A 21,068-nucleotide genomic window follows, 5' to 3' on the forward strand; every position below is an offset into this window, starting at 1 on the left:
CCTGTCAATTTCTAAATCAAGGGAACAAGATCAAGGAAATCAAGGTCCCCGGGTTCATGTCTTGCAATTAGGTGACAAGCCACCTAACTCCAATTCTGCGCCTATGGGAGTTACCTGGAAGTCAGCTCTAACCAGCAATGCTCGCTTTCGAAGCACAATGGTTGAACCTGAAAAGCACCATTTTAATCACCCGCTGAAGCTCCTCACCACTGCCTTTCCCCCACTGCCGTTTCGCGACATCTTGCCTTTTTTTTTTTAATTTATTTTTTTCATTACAAAAAGAGAGGGAAAAGTGCTTTAACCAAAAAATGAAAAAGGGGGAAAAAAAAGTTAATATGCCTTTATAACAAGAAAGAATTACCATTCTATCCAGGCGTATCTAATGCAAATATTATCCAAGGACATATTTATTTCTAATAGATGTATATGGCGATCCTGTGTTTTTTTTAACCTACTGTATTTTGCAGAAACGAGTCCTATATTTCATTATACTTGTCCATGCAAAGTCTACGTCTATGGGCGATCTGCTCATAAGTGGCGAGTGCCATCAGGTCTTCGATCCATTGAATAAATCGGGCCATGCATTGATCTTTCCAATACTGCAATATCAATCTTTTGGCCATAGTAAGGCACGGAGAATCCATTTCCGTTATCCAGATGTCAAAGTTTCGTGACATCTGCCTGATGTGTTAGACCTCTGCAAATTCTGCAGTCTTAGAAATACTCTCTTGGAATGCTTTAAAACTGTGGCTGTAACATAGGAACCCCATCACATTTTTAAAAGGATCCAGGCTATGGTGATTTTCCCCATTCTTTCACTCCCCATATACTAATCTCTCACAGACAGACTTAAAAGACTTTTTAGCACTTCCTTCCCTGGCCAGTTACAAGGAATGCATTTTAATTAGTGCTTAGCAGAGAAATTCTCTTGCATCCCCCCCCCCCCCCCCATTTTCCTTTGGCTGGAAGAAAGTGACTTAGCTTCTAAATGTCTTTTGCAAGAAAAGAATGCTAGAGAAATGCTCGGAGTTGGCGTGCGGTAGTGTTGTACATTTAGCAGTGAGATGGCCCGGGAGTGTGTTTGTGTGTCAATGAAAGTCCTGTCTTTCATTTCCACTCTTGAGGAAGAGAATTGATAATAAAACTGTCCATGCAATAATGCCTTTCCACAAATCTAGGAGGAGACCACACATGAGTAGGGCGTTCTGTTCTGGTCGCTGCCTCTTAAAAAAAGGCAGAAGAGGACAACCAAAATAATTAGGAGTCTGGAGTTAGCTCCCTACAAAGAAAGGCTTCCAGCATTTAGGGCTGTTTTGCTTGGAGCAAAAGAGGGTGGAAGTTGAGACTATCCACTGAAACCGAATGCAGCGGGATTTAGAGCTACCTGAAGAGAAATCCTTTTTTTACACAATGCACCACGGTGGGATTTACTGCCAGCTGTTGGGTTCATGCCCACCATTTGACGGTTTGAAAAGGGGACTGGATGGCTATAGGAAGAATCAACGATCAGTGGCTACTAAGAGTGATGGTGGTTTACTACTTGCAGAAACACGGGCAGGAGGCTTTAGATACTGGTTGCTGAGAAGGGACATCGAAGGGGGCTCTTGGCTCTGGCCCAGACTTGGGAGCACCCCAAATGCAGCCTGTGGTCACTGGGAGACCAAAATATTGGGCTAGGTGGATCTTACCACCTTCTCTCCGGCACTCTGCAGCTTTCCTATCTTCCTGTGCTTCTATTACATCTTAAGAGATAGAATAGGAGGAAACATCTCCTGTGGGTTTTCTTTCTTTCTTTTTTTCAGTAGCAGTGCTCCCACCGCTGCCAAGAATGAAGCCTGCTCTTGAGAGAGGGTTGTCGAATTTCTCTTTCCCCTAGAGAAATTCTGAGAAATAGACCATCTGCTTTCTCTACTCACAAATGTGGGGGAGACTTGCGAAAGGCCCTCAGCAATAATGTCAGTTCTCTTCTAGCAGATGATACCATCTATTATGCCTGGGTTGGAAAAAGTCCCAGGTTTCTCTGTACCTTTCTTCCACTAAGCTCCTGACAATGATAATCTTACTTTGGAACATCTACCCTGGAGGCTGGTCCAACACCATTTCAGAGATACAGAAAATGCCCCTTTCTCTCACCAGTTTTCCCTGTCCGAAACATGAGCCAAATGCCCCTATTTTTTTAAAAAAATGGAACTGCTAACCTTCTAGTATCACATTGCAATAGATTACTTAAGTAAAAGATGTGCAAGGCTGAATTTATTCACCAGATTTAATCCTCCCTTCCCCATCCTGAAATCTCACAAGAGTATGTTGTTGAATCAAGAGTATGTGTTGGAATGTACAAAGTGTCCACGCTTTAAAGCACAGAAGGATCTTCATTTGATACACACATGGGCTGTCATCATGTCTAGCGTTGGATGTAAAACTTTGGGGTGAACAAGTAGCAAGAATCTAGCATCCATCTGCTTGCCAAAACCAAAGTCTTTGGAGCATCCTGAGGCATATGTGCTTCGGTTGGATGAATCTGACCTTTCTGGAGGAATTATGATGTTCTGATATTGTTGTCCTGTCTTTCCATGACTACTTTCCATAATATGAAGATGATGCAGACACTGAGCTCTTCTCAAACTGATTTCTAAGAGGAAATGGTATTGCAAGTGTCTTTAATCAGATTTCTAGCTTTGTAGGTATCACACCTCATCCACTCTCCTCTTATTCTTTGCAACACAGCCCTGGATCCTCCTGTGAGAACAAAAGAATGTAAAGCTGCAGAGCATCTTGTACAAACTCAACAGTAACATTGCCAACTGTATGGCTGGTTGGACTACAAATGTCATCATATCCTGGCAACACGGCCAGTGGTCCTTGGATCCTTGCTTGCTGCTCCTGAAGTCCAATCTTCTGCTCTGTGATGGAATCCAAAGTAAGAATCCCTAACAGATTTATTTTATTTTATTGTATGTTTGGATTTTATTGAATATTGGATTTTATTGAATATTGGATTCAGCCAAAAATAACTCCTGGCAGTTTACAGCATAAAAACCAATAAAACATAAATAGCCATGCAGTGGTAAATGTAATGGTCGCCATTCATTCCCTAAAGGACAACTCTGTCTAACAGTTTATGTAAGGCCAACAATGAGGGTGCCAATTTAATCTGGGGAGGGGTGTAGAAGAGTGTTTCTTGCATGCGGGCTGCTCCAGAGAAACATCACTTGCGACCTCCTCTTCATCTCCCCAACATGGGGGACCACTAAAATTTGTTGGTGGGAACAAGTTGGGTGAACGTATCTTTACAGAACACATCTAGTAATGAAGAATCTACTTTCCTTAGTCTTTGGTTCTAATGTCAAACTGCTGTCAATGTTTTTCCTCACATTCAACCAGACTCTGCCTTCCTGTGATTTAAGATCATTATTTCATGTCCTCACTGTGGGGTAATTGTGAACAGGTCTGGTCTTCTTTGCAATGCCTTTCAGATACCTCATCTCCCCTCAGTCTTGTCTACTAAACTTGAAATGCACCCAGTTTGTTTCATACCTCTCAGTAAGACTTTGTCTCCAGTCCCGTGGTCATCCTTGTTGCCTTTCATTGGATCTGTTCCTCTTCTAAAATGTGGTGCCCAGAACTGGAGACAATCCTCGGGATGTGAGGTGTAATCAGCACAAAACAGTCTTGACTTATGGCAATGACACAAGTCCGCCTAGGCAACATTTTCAGAAGTGGTTGGCCCTTGTCTTCTTCCTCCTAGGGATGAAAGAAAGGGAGTGGCCCAAGGTCACCCAGCTGGCTTTGTGCCTAAGATAGGACTAGAACTCACAATCTCACAATCTCCTGATTTCTGCTGCCTGCTGCCTTTAACCACAATACCAAACCATCTCTGTTGAATGCAAACCGTACTGAAACCCTTATCATCTCCTCCTCCTCCTCCTCCTCTTCCTCCTCCTCCTCCTCTTAGCACCATCACAAATGGTCTATTGACTAGTGTGCATGAAGCCCATATGTGCTAAAAGCAGAAGGTGTGAAGTGTGTGTCAAAGAAATGTGGATTTCCTTTTGTTGTTGCAATTTAGCATATTGCCACTAGATGGGAGAATTCTCTTAGGATCAAGAAGTCCTCTGTTCTTCTGCCTCAAAGGTGAGTTTTTAATCAGGGCTTCCAGAGAACAAACTTGCAGCATCTCCATTTAATGGCTCTACCTAATCTCTCAGTAGATTAATCTAGCATTGAAAATGATTTTGAAATCTGTTTATGGATCTGAATGAAATTCTTACAGGATCATCATCTGTAGATCTTAACAAGAGGCTACTGGACTGCAACTGTCCACAATTATTAACCAACATATCCATGATAAGGGAGGCTGAGAATTGTAGCCCCAGGTCCTGACATATATACATAAACCATCCGAGATGATCCCTACCTGATAGAGTTGAGTTCCGCATTTTAAGATTTCAGATTCCTCCTCTTCATACGGCAAATCTAGAATCCTTCCAAAATCCCAATACTGGTGGATATGTTTATGTGCACATCCATTTTTGTTTTTTAAATGAGTGTTTGGCTTTAGTGAGAAGTGTTGTCAGCAATTGATGAGGGATTCCACCCACTCTAATGAACCTGATGGTGTGTTCTTGCAGAAATGGGATGAAATCAGTTTAAGGTTATCAAAATGAGAAGCTTAGCAGGATTGAACATCATCTCTTTCTGCACAGGATGCTAAATGAGGTTAGAATCGGAGCATTCCAGCCTAGCATTTTGCAGCTGGTGGGTACTCGGAAGTTATCTCAGTTTTCTTTCTTTTTATTTGTGGATTATACGATCAGGCCTCCAACCTTTTGCTTTGCTGGACATTTTCTTTATTATGAATTAATTGTTCCTTGCCAATGCTGGCCATCCCTTATTGCCTTCAAGGATTCAGGTTTACAAGTTCCACTTGGCTAGTTGGAAAATTTTAGCTTACCAAAGCTACAGTCTGCCACAGCTGGCCTTCTGAAATAGATGCCAGGCAGGTAACACCAAACAATTACCCCCAAGTAGTAGAGTGATTCTTTTTTAATACGAGGACTTGATTTAAGAGTCAGTTGGACAATTTGTAAGCTGCCAAGAAAGCAAGCAAGGTGATTCTGTCACCAGAAGGAGGAGAATGCAATGTCCTGGACTTTAAAGAAAGATATGAGAGATCCACAGCCCTCCAGTGGCTGTTGGACTACAACCAATGGGATAGTTGTATACATTAAGATTATACAAGTGTTGCATAATCTTATACAAGATTAAGATGTGTTGGCAAGCTACCTTGAAGTCTTGGGAACCAGCCTGCTTGCCCTGCTAAGATGGGTCCTCAATTTCTATCCTGAAGTCCTCTCCTGATAAGACCACCAATGTCACCTTTCACTACTGGGCCTTCAAATTTCACAAGCCAGCAATGGAGGCAGAGGTCAAGGACAACAAAGTGCTTTTGGGGGGCTTTCCAACGATTGAGCAAATGGCTTGGGGCCGATTCTGTTACTTGTTTGGGGTTAAATCCCTCTCACCTTTGTAGATGAAGGCTGTGAAAAAACAACAGGACCTTGGCTTGATCAAGGGCTTAAATTGCAAGTGAGGAACCTTTTCTCTGGCAAGATCATCCTTTGCTTTGGACAAAGGTAAAATACCTAACAGCTGAGAAAAGCTGTCTTAAGCCGAAACTGCAATCAGGCTAAATCACTGCTGACTCTCCAGCTTCTATTTACAAGGATCACCCTTGATTTTCTGGTTTGGGCATTACCTGGTAAAATTTTAAAAATCACTACATTGGAAATATGAATACAGTATTAAGGAGCACAATTGTGTGGTCAACTTAGTCATTTGCCAAGGTTCCAATCACTTCCTTTGTTTCTCGAGAGAAGAGTTGATACATTCACAGGTAGAGACACTATGACACTATGCAGTGAACATGGGTCTTCCATTTGTCACGTTATGGATGCCAGACAATATTTTGACAATATCCCAAAGGCCAAGAGTGGAGGACCTAGAGCCCTTCAGCTGATGCAGGCTTCCAAGTCCCGTTATCCCAATTCAGCACAAAGAATGTCCAGACTTATAGGTGTTGAAGCCCAGCAACATCTGGAAGGTTGCTGTTTTCTCACTCTTGGTATGGAACGACTCAATTTTTCTCTTCTTTAATCCCATGGACAAATACCCAGCTTTTAAACCTTGGCAAGAAAGCTTATGATGGCTGTATCAAGGACAGTGCACAGCAGGTGGACTGGAATCTTTAGCAACCTGAGTGACTATGGTTGGAGGTGGCTACGGACATCTTGAAAAATAGGGGTGCTACAAACATGCCTCTGTGTTTGTGAAATGCTGGAGACTACCTGTCTCCCAAGGATGAGTATACTGTCTTGTTCTTTTTTTAAGCTGGATCTAGGTGCCTAAAGCATCGTCTTACAATGAAGGAAACAGCTGACTCTGAGCATATTCTAAAACTATGTCTAGGATTTTTTTCCCACTCTAACAGCAGAAATCAGCAGAGTTCATAGCAGATGCTACACCTGAGCACCTGATTTAAGTACAAACTCCTTATATCACCATCAAGTCACTGGCAATCTATTGCAAATTATTCAAAACTTTAACCAGGTGGAACTGATATACCTTTTGGCTGTTTCTGTCTAGCAAAGAGGTCTAAATTCATTCTTTTGGAAAAGAAGGGGTGAAACATTCAGTACCAGACCCACGTTTTTAGACTGATTTAGGAAGAATGCAAGTAGTTCAAAATGCTGATTTGGGGGTGTGATTCCTCTCTATCTACATGGCCTGAGCACTACAGCCTGAGCACAATTCAAGAAGATGAAGAAACCCAGACGGTTGCTGTTCTCATTTAATCTTGTCCTTTGCAACCACATGTCCCTCTTGCTCTTTGGAGTTAGAGGGGCATAAGCCACTGATCCCCCAAACTCATCCTGTTCTGTCTGTAAGCAGCACCTGCCAGGTTAGACGTCACCTTTTGAGCCTGTCAGAAAATTTGTTCAGTGCATATTCATCAAGATTGCTGACTTCATCCTACAAACTGAGTGGTTGGGCGCTAATCGAACCAAGGTTGAAAAAAAATCTCCTATGTGGACTATGTAGGATGTTGAAGAAATAGCTAGGAATCATCCATGGAGAACCTGCAATTGTGCCATAATAGGGGTCAGTGATGTTGGCCCTCCTCCCTATTATGGAGACTATCTAGTCTTCTGTACAACAATTGTATATGGGTCTTCTCTTGGCACTCATAAACCCAATGGTCAGAAATTTTAGCTGTCTGTCTGATCAAGACATCACTGTCTTCCTTCTGCAAGACCTAACTTGGACAACCACTATAAAGTTTCTAGCAACAGTTGTGGCTTGCAGAAGCTGGTTGATATTCCTCTTCTCATCCTTCATTGCTTCAAGTTGGGTTCTCTGTATTTTACAAGTTGTGTTTAATTGGTCTGGGACTGTAAATAATTTGATTTTGAGGGGTTCTGTAAATAATTTGATTTTGAGGGGTGTAAGTAAAACAAATATTAACTACAAATGGGAGGAACTGTGGAAAGAGAGAAAGGCAGGAAGGGTGATGGTAGAAGCCAGGGTCTCGACTAGAGTTACAAAGCATCAGGGGGCTGAATAGGGTGCATTCTTAGCATGTAGGGAAAGAAAGGGATCATCCTGGCCATAAAACTGGGAAATGTAGGAGCTGAAATAATTAAAAAGGACCACCCAGTGAAAACCAAATACTTTTAAGTGAGCTGAGTGAGATCCTAGAAGAATCTCATGCACACCCTGAGTTGTGCTACCAAGAAACAAACAGCTTTTGCAGAGTTTTGAAGCACCTCCTGAATCTGGGAAACTTCATCACCAGAGGCCCAGCGGGCTGTGCTGTGGGTGTGCCTATTATAATGTGACGGTGTCTCTTACCCTTTAATAGGGTTGGGGAGAAAGAGATTGTCTGACTCCAGCTGTAATTTCAAGGGAACTGGATGCCTGGGAATGGGGAGAGGGGGAAATCCAAGCTAAGTAGGGAATGCCACTTGGGGGAAGTTGGGCTGTTGAGAGCATTGCAACAGGGTCACTGTTGGGAAACGGGCAGCTCTTTTTAATCACTTTTCCCATTTCTCAATATAATTCTTTTAGACACTTTCCCATGCTCAATGCACCCATAATTCCTGATTAACAGTCAAATTCCAAAGCTTTGGATGTTCAGGAATGGTTGTCGGAAAGGCGTGATTTATCTGTTTTGGAAAAGGCAGTATTTTCTACTAATTGAAGGATCCGGCAATATGTGTAACTAGGCAGAGATTTTGTGATATCTTCTGTTATTGTAAGATATCACGAAAACTCTGCCATTGCAACACATATTTGGTATTGTTCATATTACAGTAATGAATTCATTACAGTAGTAAACCAGTGACTATCGATAAATGTAAAATATAAGGTAGATTTCTTTCTTTTTTTCTTTCTTAGTTTGTATTTTTAATTGTTTTAACTTTCTTTTTCTTTAGGATTAAAGATTGACTGATTAAAAAAAAGATGGGCAGTTTTGTAAAATATTTCAATAAAGAATAGAAGAGAGGAGAAGACAAAACAAAACCAGTGGGATGACCTCATGTCCAAGTTTGTATTCCTCCGGCCTGAACAATTGAGCAGAAGTCCCTTTTTTATTAGGCCGCATTCACAGGGAGGGGAGCAGTAAGTAAACTGTTGGGGCTGTATGGCAGGTGAGTGTAATGGTATGCGGGAAAGACCTTGGGAGACGGGGTGAAGAGATGCTGCCAAGGGAATGGTCAGATAAGAGGGAGCGTAGCCCGCAGCTGGATAATGGGTGAGGCAAGAGGTTTAGAAGGGATCCTCCCTAGTGTCTCGGGCTGTAAAGGAGATGGCAAGAGGATTGTACTTTCAGACTTGCAAGATTCTGTTAATGTAGCTTTATAATAAAGAGGAATTAGCTCATCTACACGTGTTTCCTGCCTAGTAAGGCTGACAGTGAGGTTGAAGCAAGGAATGAGTGGGGATACCCATTCTCTAACACACTTTCTTTTTTCTCTTTTGCTTTCAAATATCCTTCTTTCTCTGTTATTGTCTTTCCCTTTCTGATGCCCGAAGCAGAGACGGGCAAGAGAGAGACACAACTCAAGTTCTTAGGGGTTGCTTTTGGAGATAACTCCGAAAGGACTACGTGATATAAAACCCAGGTTGATTCACAGACTGCCAAGCACATGAGCTCTCTAGACGATGTCAGAGGACTTCTCTCTCTCTCATCCCATTCCCATCTTTTCGTTTCCCTGGCCTATCTTTCCACACTTGCTAACTGGGTTTCCACATCATCATGAGATTCATCTGTTTGGGGTTGACCGTGTTGGGTGAACCCAGCCATTGTGAGTTATGGTTTACATGATGTATACCAAACCACCCTGGCTTGATCAAACTACCCATGGTCTAGCAATAATATTGTCTGGAGGGTCTTGAAAAGAAGCATTTTTGTTAGGAGACACGGCTCTAGTACAACATGTTATGGTGGTTGCCGCATATTCGCCCAGTGGGGCCATGATCTTGTGATTGTGGTGGGTATAAATACAATAAATAAATAAATCTTCTGATGGCGTCTCTCAGTTGGAGGGAGAAATTCTATATCTCCAGAGGGGGAAAAAAGGAGAATAGATTTCATAAATATGATTTCACAATTCTCCTTGCTGTAGGAGAAAAGAGGCGAAATGTTTTTCATAAAGATCTTGAAAAAAGTTACAAAAATAAGACAAACTCCTAAATGCATCTCCCTTCCAAATGCTCACACATGCACATAGGTTAACCCTCCCATTAAAAAAAAAAACCTAATTCTTAACTACTTAAATGTTGGATAAGGGATTTGGAACATTGTATAACAAAGAGTTTAAAGGGGGAAAGCTGATTCTCACAACAAGAAATCTGTTTCTTCACCCCCTGTGTGCAAATACCACCCCACCAAATAAATGAGATTTAGGTTGGCAGGTGAAAAAAAAGATATATAGATACAAGTTCACTCTTTTATAGATATTGATAGATATTGATAGAAAATAAAGGCATGGGTCATATCTATATATGTATATATCTATCATTTATCTATCTCAGTATTTTTCAAACATGCTGGCTGGGGAATTCTGGGAGTTGAAGTCCACACATCTTAAAGTTGCCACTTTGAAAAACATTGATCTATATCTATTGCAAACATTGTCTATAGTTTGCAAAATTGCAGAGTGGTACAGAGTGCGCCCAGCCTTGTCCGGAAGCACACGTGTGTGTGTGCACGTGCACATTTCTGTATGTATATAATTTATATGTATAAATTATTCTTCAATTCTTAAGCAAACTTTGCACTTCTAGATTTTAATATTTGCCCAAATTTCTTTCCCTGTCCATATGAAAAGAAAAATCTCCTAATTCTTGCTTATTATCCTTCTTGTAGAAGATAGAGGCTGGAGACGTGTGAGTCTTTCCTCAGCCTTCTGGCAAGGAGCAGGCATCGGAAAGAAAAAGAAATATTCTACCATCCCCCTTCCAGAAACAAATTCAGCCATCAATCCTATCCTAGGTTTATTTCCCAAGATACTGCAATACAAGGGGTCTCTGCATGTCCCTGAAAACACAGCAGAACAAAATGCGGTAAGACGCTAAGGGGCCATTTGTAACCAAATCCCATTACACCAGATACGGCTGGGATTAGATCAGAAATATTTTCCCAGAATACCCTCCCCCACCCCCCCAAAAGCCTTCTACAGATGTTCACCGTCCATACCACAGATGTTGTTCCTCCTGCAAGACAAGCTTCCCTTTTCATTTCCAGAACACCAAGAATAACCACGTCTCTCTGCTCTCAAGGGCCCAGGAGAAGTTCAATATCATGTCAGAGACTGAGGACAAGGGGAAAAGCAGCTTCAAATGACAGGAAAGGTTAGCCATTGACATGTGGTTGAACTTACATCATTTCTCTGCCTCTCCCTTGTCTGAAACACCCATTTTTTTCTTCTCTTCTTCCAGATCCACTTGGCCAACCAAGTTTGCACCTTTAAACATGTTTAAACCCATCCTCCCATAGGTCAACCCTTCTTTTGCAGAAATTCAGCCTGTATGCTACCAAAGAATGACCTCTCTGGAGAGGCTTGAAGGATCAGCCTTCTCCCCAAGTGATTGTTTCAACAGAGTCAACTCTCTGCAGGCATGCCAGTGTCATACAGCTATGGAATGGACATAGACCCAAGAACAATCTCTTGATCCAATTCAGTCTTGCTTCTCCCCCATTTTACAGGAAGGAAACAGTTTCAGGTGCAACCATCAGAGTTCCTTTCCAAAGGATGGGTCATTGTGCTAAGTCAAAACCGCCTTATTCTCATCCTTTCTACCCATCCCATTATGTCAGGAAGAAGGGACATGTTCCAAGTCCCATCCATTAAGGAAGGAAATGTGCATTTTCTGTAGCTGCGCCTGCCCCCTGGAACACCATATCTCTTGAAGTTCACCTGGTCCTGATTCTGTTCACTTTTTGGAAAGCTTTGAAGACCTGGCTGTTTTCCCAGGCATGGTGGCCAGGAGAATAACTGAGCCCACACTGCTAGTGGACGGTGTTTCCAGGAGGCACTTGTGTTAGCCGGCTGGGAGTGTATTTTTTATATATATTGTGTTTATATTGTATTTTAATTCTTAGCCACAGAGTCGCACTGGTATGTTGAGCAACCATGAAAATGGAGATACAAATAAATAATGCAATTCGTGTGGTTTAGGTTTGGCATCCTGTGGGAATCCAGCCATTACAGTTTGTAAAGCAGGCTTTATGACTTAATGTGCAGTGTGAAGCCAACCAGTTGTGGTTTAGTCAATAGATCATGGTTAAACAAACTATAGCTTAACCTATTTCCTGAATAGAAATTCACTGTCCACCCTACCTGACTAAAGGACATAGGGAATGGCCTTGAAGGACAGGAGGAAGAGCTGCTACTGAGGCAATGCCCTGATAAGTGGGGCTTGAGCCTGGGCCAAGAAAGTAATGTGAGAAAGCATCTCAGATAAGCCCCTCCCTAGTTCACACAAAGGGAGAGGGAAGCAGATCCAGACTTGCAAGATTCTGTTATTATAGATGTTACAATAAAAGTAGTCCTGACCTATATGGCTTTGGTTTCTTAGTCTAATCTACCTTGTAGGGCTGATACTGACATACAACTTGTGCTTCTGTTCTTCTAGTAAGAATTAGATGCATCTTCTGGGAAAGCAATTGTTTGCATCTCTCCTGATCAAGGTCCCTCTCTGTAGAAGTGGTAGAAAGATGGCCCTTTGGGTTCCCTGCCCGCTTCTGTTATAGACAGAAACTCAAGCTATTGTGGTACATCTTCACACCTGAGGGAAAACTTCACCTGTGGCAGTGTTTTCTGACAAGCACAGGTAAATACAAGTGGCCCCAGAAGCAAGCAGATATAATGTCTCCATTATGTTATGGTAGTGACAGAATCAGATTGAAGAAGACATCTAGAATTGAAATCTCATTCAGCCATAAAGTCCTGAGTAATTGGGACCAGTAGTTATCTTTCAGCTAAACATCTGTGTGATTTTGTCACAAGAGTAAAATTCAGCTCTCTTAGTTTTCTGGAAGGAAAATTAAAGGCTCCCTCTGGTCAAAGTTGACTCCTGGTGAAGCAATACCTTCTCAGGATTAGATGTCTTTAGATCCTATCTTCCCTGGAGCAAAGTCAAGGTTAACTCTTGGTCTTATCCTCTCCTCTGAATGGGCAAATTGTGGGACAGCCTTAAAAGCACCTTCTGCTAATGTCCACCATTTAACAAGGGGCCCCGGATTAAGCATTGCAGAGCATCCTTCATACTTCTAGCTGAGTGATTCGCATCTACCATTCCATTCAAAATCCTTTTCCCAAATTGTCCATTTTGTCCTCACATGCTCTGTCCTTCCTGGGACTGTAGGAGGTGGGCCGCCTCCCCTTGTTAATATTGCTGTGGCTTTTTTAAAAAAAATTTCAACATTTCTCTGAACATGTTCCAGCTCTTGTCCTGTTTCTGAAGGTTCCCATGTTGGCTCTGTGGTTCACACCTGCTGTCTTCCTATTAGAGCAGTGTTGTCCAAACTTGGCCACTTTAAGATGAGTGGACTTCAACTCCCAGAATTCTCGTCCTGTTTCTGAAGGTTCCCATGTTGGTTCTGTGGTTCACACCTGCTGTCTTCCTATTAGAGCAGTGTTGTCCAAACTTGGCCACTTTAAGATGAGTGGACTTCAACTCCCAGAATTCCCCAGCCAGCATGGCTGGCTGGGGAATTCTGGGAGTTGAAGTCCACTCATCTTAAAGTGGCCAAGTTTGGACAACACTGTATTAGAGGGAGAGATGTTTTCCTTTAAACCACCAAGACCTGATTCCAGAAGGTTGTAAAGGGACACAAATATGATTGAAGGCACTTGGTTCTACTTTTTCTGAATTAGGTCTGGTTTTTTTCCTGGACTGATTGTGTGTGCATTAAACTCTAACCAGATGCAGAAGAATTTAAAGAGTCCATCTCTTGCTCATTTTTTGCTTCCCCCCCCCCGCCCCCCGCCTGGAAAAAACATCACCTGTGATGTTTTGCGGTGTTTGGCAGGTGTTAATAGCAGATAAGAGAAAGGTGCCAAACTTCATCACGTCTGCTCAAAGGGTTGTCTCTGAATGCTTCAGATCATGCTATCGTGCTTCAAGACCATGGAGAATAGGTGATAACCTTTTTCTCTGTGACATCAGCCCCCATGATCCCCAACCAGTCTTCTGTTTTCAAGGCAAAACATTGGCCCAGTGTGCCTAATATTCTCTTTATGGGGCTTAGTTCCCAATCCTTTAGTTCCCAATCTCCTAGAAGACTGGAATCCCAAATCTGTCCCCATTTCTCCCACAAGGTCCTCTGAGTCAGTGCAGTTCAATGCAAAGGGGATTTAATTTCAGGGAAGTCTCCTATGACTCTGGACTTCTGATTTTTTCTTCCACATTAGCATATTGTCAGCCCTTCAAAATAGACCAGACTAGGAAACCAAAGTCATGCAGACTAATACTATTTTTACTGTAAAGTGGTAGTAACCGAATCTTGCAAGTCTGAATGTGCCTCCCCACTCCCTCCTTTTATTTTTGTGTGAACTAGAGAGGAGCTTGTCTGAGATGCTTACTCATGTTACTTTCTTGGCCCAGACTCAGGCCCCTCTTATCTGCCCATTGCTTTGGCAGTGGCTCTTCCTCCGGTCCCTCAAGGCCATTCCCTCTGTCCTCTACACATATACAGAATGAGATGGCCAGCTGCATTTGCATTTAATTCAAATAAATGAGTCAGTTCTGGGACTAATATGCACACCATCTGGGCTGTGGAGACATCCTTGAGTAAAGCAATCCTCCAATCCCAGGGGCTTTGAAACATTCCTTCTTCCAGAAGGCTTTTCAGTATTAATGGTTCACCTTGCATTGATCCCTGCACAGGAAAGGAACATGCCAGTTGATTTGGATCAAACTCTCTCCAGGATGATAGGAAGTCATTGGTATCCCAACTGAGCTGAGTGTATGAACTGAAACAAGGATGGCAACTGTGCAAATGTTGAAAAATGATCAGGGCAGTTGTAGAATGTATAAGTGAAGAAATGTTAACATACAGATGTAGTTAGGTTATGGAATGGCTATCCAACTTTATTAATGGGGTGTGGGTTGTGAAGACGGCATCTTTGCCCAATGATTGGAAGAATGCCCATTGTTTAATGTATTTATGGATAAATATATCAGGAATGTTTGTGGTGACATTAGAGGTGTACTGTTGGGGTAATGAATGTTCATGATGCATATAGTTGATGCCATGTTGTTGGCTGAGAACCCAAATGATTTGCACAAATGTTAGAAAGAAGGTATGATAGAGTTACAAGCTGGAATCTGAACATTAATGAATCAAAAGTCAAGGTTGCTTTGTTTGACAGGGAAAATGGAGTGAATTGTTGCACGTTATATGCAAGTGGCCAAAAAACTAAAGCAAGTCAATGAATTTGTGTGCAGGTAGTCCCCAGTTTAAGAACAAGTCCCGTTCCTATTGTCTGTCCTTGCTGAATTTGTATGTAAGCCGGAGCAGTATTATTGCATAATATTGTATAAGTAGAATTGTGTAATGAACTCGAATCATTGTGTATTTAACCTGAATTTTGCTACAGTAGGCTCCATTCTTAACTATGGGTTGTCTGCAACCCGGGCGTTCTTAACCCAGGGACTACCTGTATCTTGGCAGAATGGAGGAAATGGAAAATTTTAAGATATGCGCATGCAGGAAGAAAGGCAGGAGTAATTTGTTGAGATGAATGAGTTGGTTGCGAGAAGGGTCAGCTTCTACCTGATTATGTCAGGAGATGCATAAAAAGTAGCTGAATGCAGTGGGAATGGGGCATATGAGAAGTGGGGGAAGGGTACCGAATAAATGTGGATTGAATACAGAAGTGAGTGACTAGCGCGTGATGAGACGGTTTGGTCCTGTGCAAAGAAGGAATGAGGATCAAATTGCAAAAGAGTTGTGTGAAGGACGAGTGAACGGATCAAGAAGGTGTAAGGCCACAGTTGGGTGTTGGTGTGAGAGAGGTGAGAAGTCAGAAGGCCATGCACGAAGCAATATACAAGCAGTGGAAGCAATGTATGAACCATGGAAGCAAGAATGGAAACCACGAAGAGATACAGTGAATGGGGGTGGCATTGTAAGAGAATCCTGAAACTTCCTGTGGGGTTGCAAAAGAAATGGGAGTGAGTCAAAATATTAATAACACCATGCAGATGGGTATTTCAGGGACATCTGACCTGGAAAAAGGATGGTTCGCCCTTTGGTCTTGCATCCTGGGAGAAAGAAGATCCCATCACTCTTGGAGACCCACCTGAATGAAGTCACCAATCATTGAGTGCTAGAATTTGGGCTTGTTCAATTTCCAAGATTCTGTAGATTAACCCTCTGACCATAAGCCTAATTAATGAGATTCCATCTCTTTCTGGATTTTACTCTGCTGTTAGGAGCATGACAAGCGTAAACTATTTTTACCTACATTTCCTTTTCTTATCTCATACTTTTAATTTCTTTGGCTTCCTATATTGTACTCTTTCCTGTGCTAGGCATACTGTTGCCTACCCTGAAAGCGGGATGGGTGTGTGAGGATGTGTAAAGGGAGCAAGTCCAGATGTTGTGATCACCAGACCCTGCTCTGGTTACAACAGACCAAAATGTCAGAATGGCTTCCCATCCTTTCGAGGTGAGGTGCATACGGAAGGGGGCTTTAGCACTGAAAAAGAAGGAAGCAACAGCTGTAAAACAGCAACAACAAAATGCCTGGGTTTGCCCATATGTGACAGAACCCTACCCACAGGGCTGCAATCACCTTCTCCAAAGTCTTAAAATTTGCCTCTCAGCCTTCCCAAGATTGCTTATTTCTACCTTAAAATATATTATAGGAGATTAATATTGATGGTTGGTGAGCTGGATTTGACATCAGAGGTACAGTTATGGACTTTAACAGCCTAGTGCAGTGTTTCTCAACTTCGGCAACTTTAAGATGTGTGGACTTCAACTCCCAGAATTCCCCTGCTGGCTGAGGAATTCTGGGAGTTGAAGTCCATATATCTTAAAGTTGCCAAGGTCGAGAAACACTGGCCTAGTGACTTAACTGAAATAGCCTTTTTCCCCCTGTTAATCTTCTATCAACTGGTTTTTGCTGGTAATCTGCCTCTAAATCTGGAGTTTATACTTCTATTTTTTCCTCCCTGGTTCTGTGATCTTTATCTATATTAGTGCCTTCAAGTCCTTCTTGACTTCTGGAGACTGCCTGGACAACTCCCTGCAGTTTTCCTGGCAAGGTTTTTTGGAATTAGCTTGCCATTACAGTACCTTCTTCCTAGGGCTGAGAGAAGGACTGGCCCTAAGTCACCCAGCTGGCTTCATGCCCAAGGCAAGACTCAAACTCAGATTTCTCTGCTCCTAGTCCAGCACCTTAACCTCTAGAGCAGCGTTCTTCAAACTCAGCAACTTTAAGATGTGTGGACTTCAACTCCCAGAATTCCCCAACCTGCACCAGCTGGGGAATTCTGGGAGTTGAAGTCTACCCATGTTAAAGTTGCCGAGTTTGAACTGCTCTACACCAAACTGAACTGGGGGAAATGCAACTTTCTGCAGTATTTGGTCTTGTCCATTCACTTGTATTTCCTATCCCCCTCTCCATATTTCTGTTGCACAATGCATACCCTGATGAAATACTGGGGGGAAAAAATCCAGATGTAGTCTTAGATATGGTTGCATCAAGGTTCATGTGTGGAATGACATTCTATCACAAGAACAGAATCTTGATTCAATGTTATCTTTCAAGATTGATTTTATCTGTGCGTATTTTTCCTCCAGGTGTGCATTCATAAAACACTACCTAAACAGAATCTCAAATTAATCCTATGGGCAACTCCATCCTTGGGACTGTCCTCTTCCTTCCCGCCAGCATTTTTTCAATGCACAAATTACAGACCCGATGAAAAGGCCAAATGAGGGATGAATAAATAGAAATTAACAGAGGCAGCATCCAAAAGAGTGCGCACGGACAATTTCTGAACATGGAGCATGAACTGATGGTCAACCCCTAATGCATCCAGTTGCCCTTTAGACATGAGGTAAGAAGTTTAGGAATCCCCAAAGTCAGGGCAGAAATTCAGATAAGAAGAAGTCTGCAGGTGATAGATCAACCTAGCTAACAGTCATCAATCAGACCTCAAACTCCTGGGGTACAGTTAAAAGCCATTTCCTTTTCCTACTGTTAGGAATTACAGTGATTTGTTTCACTGCCTCTAAAGGGGAAACAAAGCAAGACCAGGACCCACTTTTCAAAGAAATACACACACATCACAAGCAAGATAAATAACAACAACCATTTGTAAGAAAGGTCAGGGGTTTCTCTGAAATCCTCCCATCGCTGGCAAATTCACTTCCAAGAATGGAAATCCTGTCCCCCCCCCCTTTTTTTTTAAATACCTAACCCACAACCTTTTGGAAATTTTGTCCAGGCCTTTTAATGGCTCAGCCCTCTGTCATACAGAAAATGTGCAAAGCCCACTGGTCACATGAGACAGATTTGTGATCACCAAGAATCTAAAATGTATCTAAAGTCTATAATATCTTTATATATTTTACTGCAGTGCCTGGTTAACATGAATGGATGTCTTAGGTACTCAAGGCACCCCCTGTCCTGGCTATTTCATCCTGTCTTTAGATGACAGAAGAATTTCCACGAGAGCATTTCTCAGAGATCATCATGGGGGAGTTTCTTCAAAGATAGAGTTTATTGCTAAAAATGTTTTGCTCAGTCATGGTTGATATGTACACTGATATGTTGTCAAAGGAGTATTCAAGTAAACATTTTCAATATCTCTAGCTTTTCCCCCCTGCCCTTCTATACACAAACATTAAAAATAAATAAACTGTACACGAGAAAGTTCTTTTAACATCTCTACATTACTATATGTATTCCAAAAAAAAAAAAAAATCACTCTTTCATAACAACATACACTTAAAAACAAAACAAAAAAAATATTCTTATTCAATATACGTTAAAAAACAAAACGAAACAGAACCCTAGACAACTCGGAAAATCTGTCTGAAAATCAGTAACACGTTTGGAAGAGGAAAAACGAGCAAACAAACAGGAGCACAGGAAACAGAAATCACATCTTAAAGGAGTTATAGGGACCAGGCATTATAAACCAGCTTTATAGGAAAATATTCTCCTTTTCTCATATGCCAAAGGAAACTGTTCAGTTTCAAAATGGTGGGGGCTTCAATATGTGGTCCTGCATTGTCATTATCTTATTATTAATAACAAGAATTAAAAAAAAACCTCAACAACGACAAAAAAAATACAGCTGGATTCCCTCCTCCTTTAAAACTCTCTATATTTACAGTGGGTGGCAATTCTAATTTTTGTTAGAACGCTATATATGTATAAAAATAGACATCTTAGCTAATGCTTAGCTTTTTTTTTTTTTCATGGCCTGCACTGCAGTTCCTCTGGGGTTTCTCTTTTCCCATTTCAAATAAAATAAAATAATTAAAAAAGGGGGGGGAGGGAAAAAAGGGGGGGAAAAAACAGTGCAAGGGGCTGAGGGGGCGGCGGGTGGGGAAGAGGACAGAGAAATGAATAAGCAAAGTGTCTTGCGAACACAGATCCGTGTCTGTACGTCTCTTTGTCAAAGCGACACTAAGTAGGCAACAAGTTTTCAATTCAACCGTCCAAGCTTTGCTCAGGGTTGCAGGATGATTGGCACCTGTCAAGTCCGTTAACCAAGATGGCTTGAATCCCTGGCCACCCTCTCTGGATGCTTCAGCCTTCCGGATGGATTCCCGTCTGTCGGATCGGTGCAGCCTTACTTCCTCGCCAACGTCCCCCATCCCAAGGCCCTAGCATGACTCCCAGCGGAGGTTTTCTGGACCTAGGCCACATAACCACACACCACGCATCCAGGAGTGGGGACGTCCCCTAAGTCTTCAGCCTGCCCCCCTCCCCATAATTAACAGGAGCACTTGCACTCTGAAATCACTGGATACTGAACGGGGATCCATGTGCAGTATTTTTGCCTGGACCATCCTTGGCAGTACCATCTCAGGAACGTCTTGGTGACAGACCTGATGGGTTTGCAGGACATACCCTCCGGAAAGGAACAGGACCTTTCCGCCAAGCAGTTCCCTTCCTTGATGTACCGAGGCCAAAATCGGCTGCCCAGGTCCTTCCAAGTATACATCACCGGGCAGTAGGTATACGCCCAAAGCCACTGAAGAAATTTCCGGCGGGCTTTTTTGCCCATCTTGACCTTGGTCCTATACGGCGTCTCGCCAAGGTCCAGCTTCTTCAGCTCCCCGGGCAAAGGTCCCTGTCCCTTGAACCTGTGCAAGGGCTCCAAGCTGGAGACGTTCCCCTGCGCCGGCGCCGCCACCGACATGAAGTTGGGGTCAAAATTGCTCCCCAGCTTCTTGCGCAAAGTCCGATCATCCAAATCTTGCTCCTTGGGGTCATACTCTGGATCCGGATGCTCGATAATATCCTTGATGGGCAGGTTGTCGCTAGGCGAAGGCCGGAGGCGAAGGTAGGGCTGGAGGGAGCCGGGCTGGAGCAGCAACGCCAGGGAAGAGCAGACCAGGAGTGCCTGGGAGGCCTTCATGCTCTCCTCTGCCGGTCCCGGGGGTCCCTTGGCGACGGCGCTGCAAGGGAGCCACGTCCCTCGCTCTCCCGATTGTTCCCGAGCGGGGCGTTAATGCTCCGCAGACCCCCTTGCCAAGTCCAAGGGATTCATAAATAGGTTGAGAGAAAATCCAACCAGGCCTCTTGCTTTAAATAGATCGCCAGGGGGTTAGATGACAGGCGCAGGCGAGGTCCCCTCTCACGCTCCCCTCTGCGCGAGCATGGTGAAGAGCAAAAACGTGGGGTGCTGGGGGTGGGGGCGGCAGGGCAGGAGCCAATGGCCTTTGGGGGGCAGGGAGCAGCGGCCCCCTCCTTGCGCACCCGAGGGCAGCCGGTTTCTTTTCGCTCCCGGCGAAGCCCCACCCGCCCTTCTCCTGTCTCTCCCCTCGCTCTCCCTCTCTCTTCCCAAAAATTCACAGCGGTCCCGACTTCATCCCCATGGTGACAGCTGGACTTAGACCCACGGCAACATGTCTAGACTGCATGACAGCGTTTGGCGTGAGATTGGAGGCCAAGAATAAAACCTTCTTTTATAGATGGGGGAGCCGTGAAAAGGGGGGGAAGAATTGGCTGCAGCAAGGGAGGGGGCGGGAGGGGAGAAAGAGAGCCGGAGGTCACAAGGAGCGCTTCCAGTTTTTGGAGGGGGTCTTCCAACTTCTGGGTTGGGGGCGGCGGCGCCTGCTTTTTTTCCTTGGCCGCCTCTCTTCTCGTAGCTCCTCAGAGGAGAACGGCCGGGGACCCCCCAGGAATGGTGCCGCCCCAGTGCAAAACGGGCTTCATCGCGGGGCTCTCGGCGGCGAGGGGGAGGCCACGGGGCGGGGAGGCCGGCGAGCTGGCTCCGGCTTCAGCGGCTGCCCCCGAGCCCGA

At 43.5% G+C, this 21,068-nt stretch overlaps 1 protein-coding gene across 1 annotated transcript; it reads right to left on the reverse strand.

The window, feature by feature from the left end:
* Nucleotides 1–18,295: 18,295 nt before the first annotated feature.
* Nucleotides 18,296–20,297, reverse strand: LOC103059389 (noggin-2-like). Its single transcript, XM_007443871.3, has one exon. It carries the CDS (start codon nt 20,179–20,181, stop codon nt 19,534–19,536), a length of 648 nt encoding a protein of 215 aa, XP_007443933.1. The 5' UTR covers nt 20,182–20,297; the 3' UTR covers nt 18,296–19,533.
* Nucleotides 20,298–21,068: the final 771 nt, after the last annotated feature.

The sequence above is a fragment of the Python bivittatus genome, unplaced genomic scaffold (genome assembly GCF_059951505.1).
Source record: "Python bivittatus isolate LINGU-HERP-01145 unplaced genomic scaffold, Pbiv_v1 ctg000560_np1212, whole genome shotgun sequence".
NCBI lineage: Eukaryota > Metazoa > Chordata > Lepidosauria > Squamata > Pythonidae > Python > Python bivittatus.